The 2064-nt window shown below is 44.1% G+C and overlaps 1 protein-coding gene across 1 annotated transcript; it reads right to left on the bottom strand.

The window, feature by feature from the left end:
• Positions 1-709: 709 nt before the first annotated feature.
• On the bottom strand, positions 710-1489 carry LOC122319971. The gene has a single exon (XM_043207871.1). It carries the CDS (start codon positions 1487-1489, stop codon positions 710-712), a length of 780 nt encoding a protein of 259 aa, XP_043063806.1.
• Between the last annotated feature and the right edge of the window lie 575 nt (positions 1490-2064).

Raw genomic sequence — 2064 nt, 5'->3', positions numbered from 1 at the left:
GGTTTTCCCATGTCTACGTTAAAAGTGTAAAGGAAAGGAAATTGCGCGAATCTGTTACAGAGTTTTATAAATTGTTATTAAAAACATAATGGATCGTTTTCTTCAAATGGGTAAGATATTGTTATTTTGTTATTATAGTGTAATTTTGTATTATAAAGTTAAAAGCCAAATTTTGTGTGACAATAACAAAAGTGCTCCGTGAGATGCCATTACTGCTATTACGGTTTATTGTGAAATATATACGCATATATACATACACGCGTTTCTTTTTCACAAAGATAAATACATAATAATAAAAGTATACATTTAATTAAAGGAAAACGCCGAACATATACAAATTTATAAAAAGCAGTTAAGGGAAGCCTAAAAAAACAAAATCATTTTATTCGAACAATAATTATTTATTCTTTTCAGTTAAAGATTGGAAAACCAATGTCATACTTTATAAATAAATACTTTATATGTATATAAATAAATATTAAATTATTTTTATTTGAATGTACTCTGCACTTTCGACAACTATCGACGATAGATTTTCTTTGCTTTTGCCGATAGTCGATAGTTTATGAAAACTATCAAGCGCTATCGATGGCGCAGACTATCGATAATTCTCCACCTCTAATGTGTATGTAGATGATTTGTTTACATTTTGGCTGCATATATTCAATCAATTCTTTCTTTTCATCTATCCTTAAAACTAACAATAAAATTAAAAAATCAACATTCCGGCCCCGTTGAAGGCCTTCGGCGCTTTAACCTCCTCGTTAGGAGCGTTGCTTACTGGCAGCAATGCCAGCTTGTGGATGGCGCGCTTGATGACGCCTCCTGATGTCCGTACCTCCGCCACACGCACTCTTCCGTCCTCACCGACTGTGGTTGCCACCACGCGGCCTGTGAGCCATCTTTGCGGTGGCATGTTGTCCTCGTGCACGAGCACCAGGCACCCGACCTCCAGATCGCGGCCCTCGACGCACCACTTGTTGCGATGCTGCAGGCTGGCGATGTAGTCCTTGGACCAGCTGGCCCAAAACTGCTGCTTGAGATCGGACAGCATTCGCCACCGCCTCAAATATCCGCAACTGGCCTTGCTGGAGATTCCGTCTGTGTCGGACTCTTGCGGCAGCGTGATCAGAGGCTGTCCGATAAGCAGATGTCCTGGAGTCAGGGCCTCTCCATCATTGGGATCGTTGCCTGGCGACGCGATTGGTCGAGAATTGAGCAGCGCCTCTACCTCGACCAGGTGGGTGCTGAGCTCGTCCGCTGTCAGCTTGGCGTTGCCGACTCCTCGAAGCAGCCGGTGTTTGGCGGCCTTGACTGCTGCCTCCCACAGTCCTCCGAAGTGTGGTGACCTCGGCGGTATGAAACACCACTCGACGGCTCTCTGAGCCACGTATCCTCTCAATTGTTCCTGACTGCGGTGGAACGCTCCGCTCAGATCCTTGAGCACGTTGCTCGCTCCCACGAAGTTCGTGGCGTTGTCGCTGTACATCTTCTGAGGCAGCCCTCTCCTCCCGATGAACCTTTTAAAAACGGATAAGAAGCTGTCAGTGGATAAATCTACAACGAGCTCAAGGTGAACAGCCTTTGACGATAAACACACGAAAACGGCAACATAAGTCTTGATAGAAGGTTTACCGCGGATCTTTAGTGACACATAAAATGGTCCGCAAAAATCTACCCCGCAAACCAAAAAGGGGCGTGCTATCCTGACCCTATCGGCTGGCAAATTGCCCATTATCTGACCCATTGGCACTGGTTTGTATTTGAAACAGTAAACACAGCTACGGACAACTTTTGTGCATGCTTCTCGCGCATTGATTAGCCATATCTGCTGCCTCGAAAGTGATACCATCACTTTGGCACCAGCATGGTAATGAGTACGATGCAGGTCTCGAAGAAATAGAGAAACAAATTCTGATTTTGAGGACAGTAATAGTGGAAATTTGGCATCATACGGAATTGGTGCATTTAACAACCTTCCCCCAACTCGGATTAATTGAAGTGTTACGCCTTCTAATTCGCTAGTGTGTAAGAAAGGATTTAGACGTTGAAGATGTGGCCTTA

The sequence above is a fragment of the Drosophila ficusphila genome, unplaced genomic scaffold, assembly GCF_018152265.1.
Source record: "Drosophila ficusphila isolate 14025-0441.05 unplaced genomic scaffold, ASM1815226v1 contig_348, whole genome shotgun sequence".
In the NCBI taxonomy this organism is placed as follows: domain Eukaryota; kingdom Metazoa; phylum Arthropoda; class Insecta; order Diptera; family Drosophilidae; genus Drosophila; species Drosophila ficusphila.
This window is presented reverse-complemented; position numbering and strand designations above follow the sequence as displayed.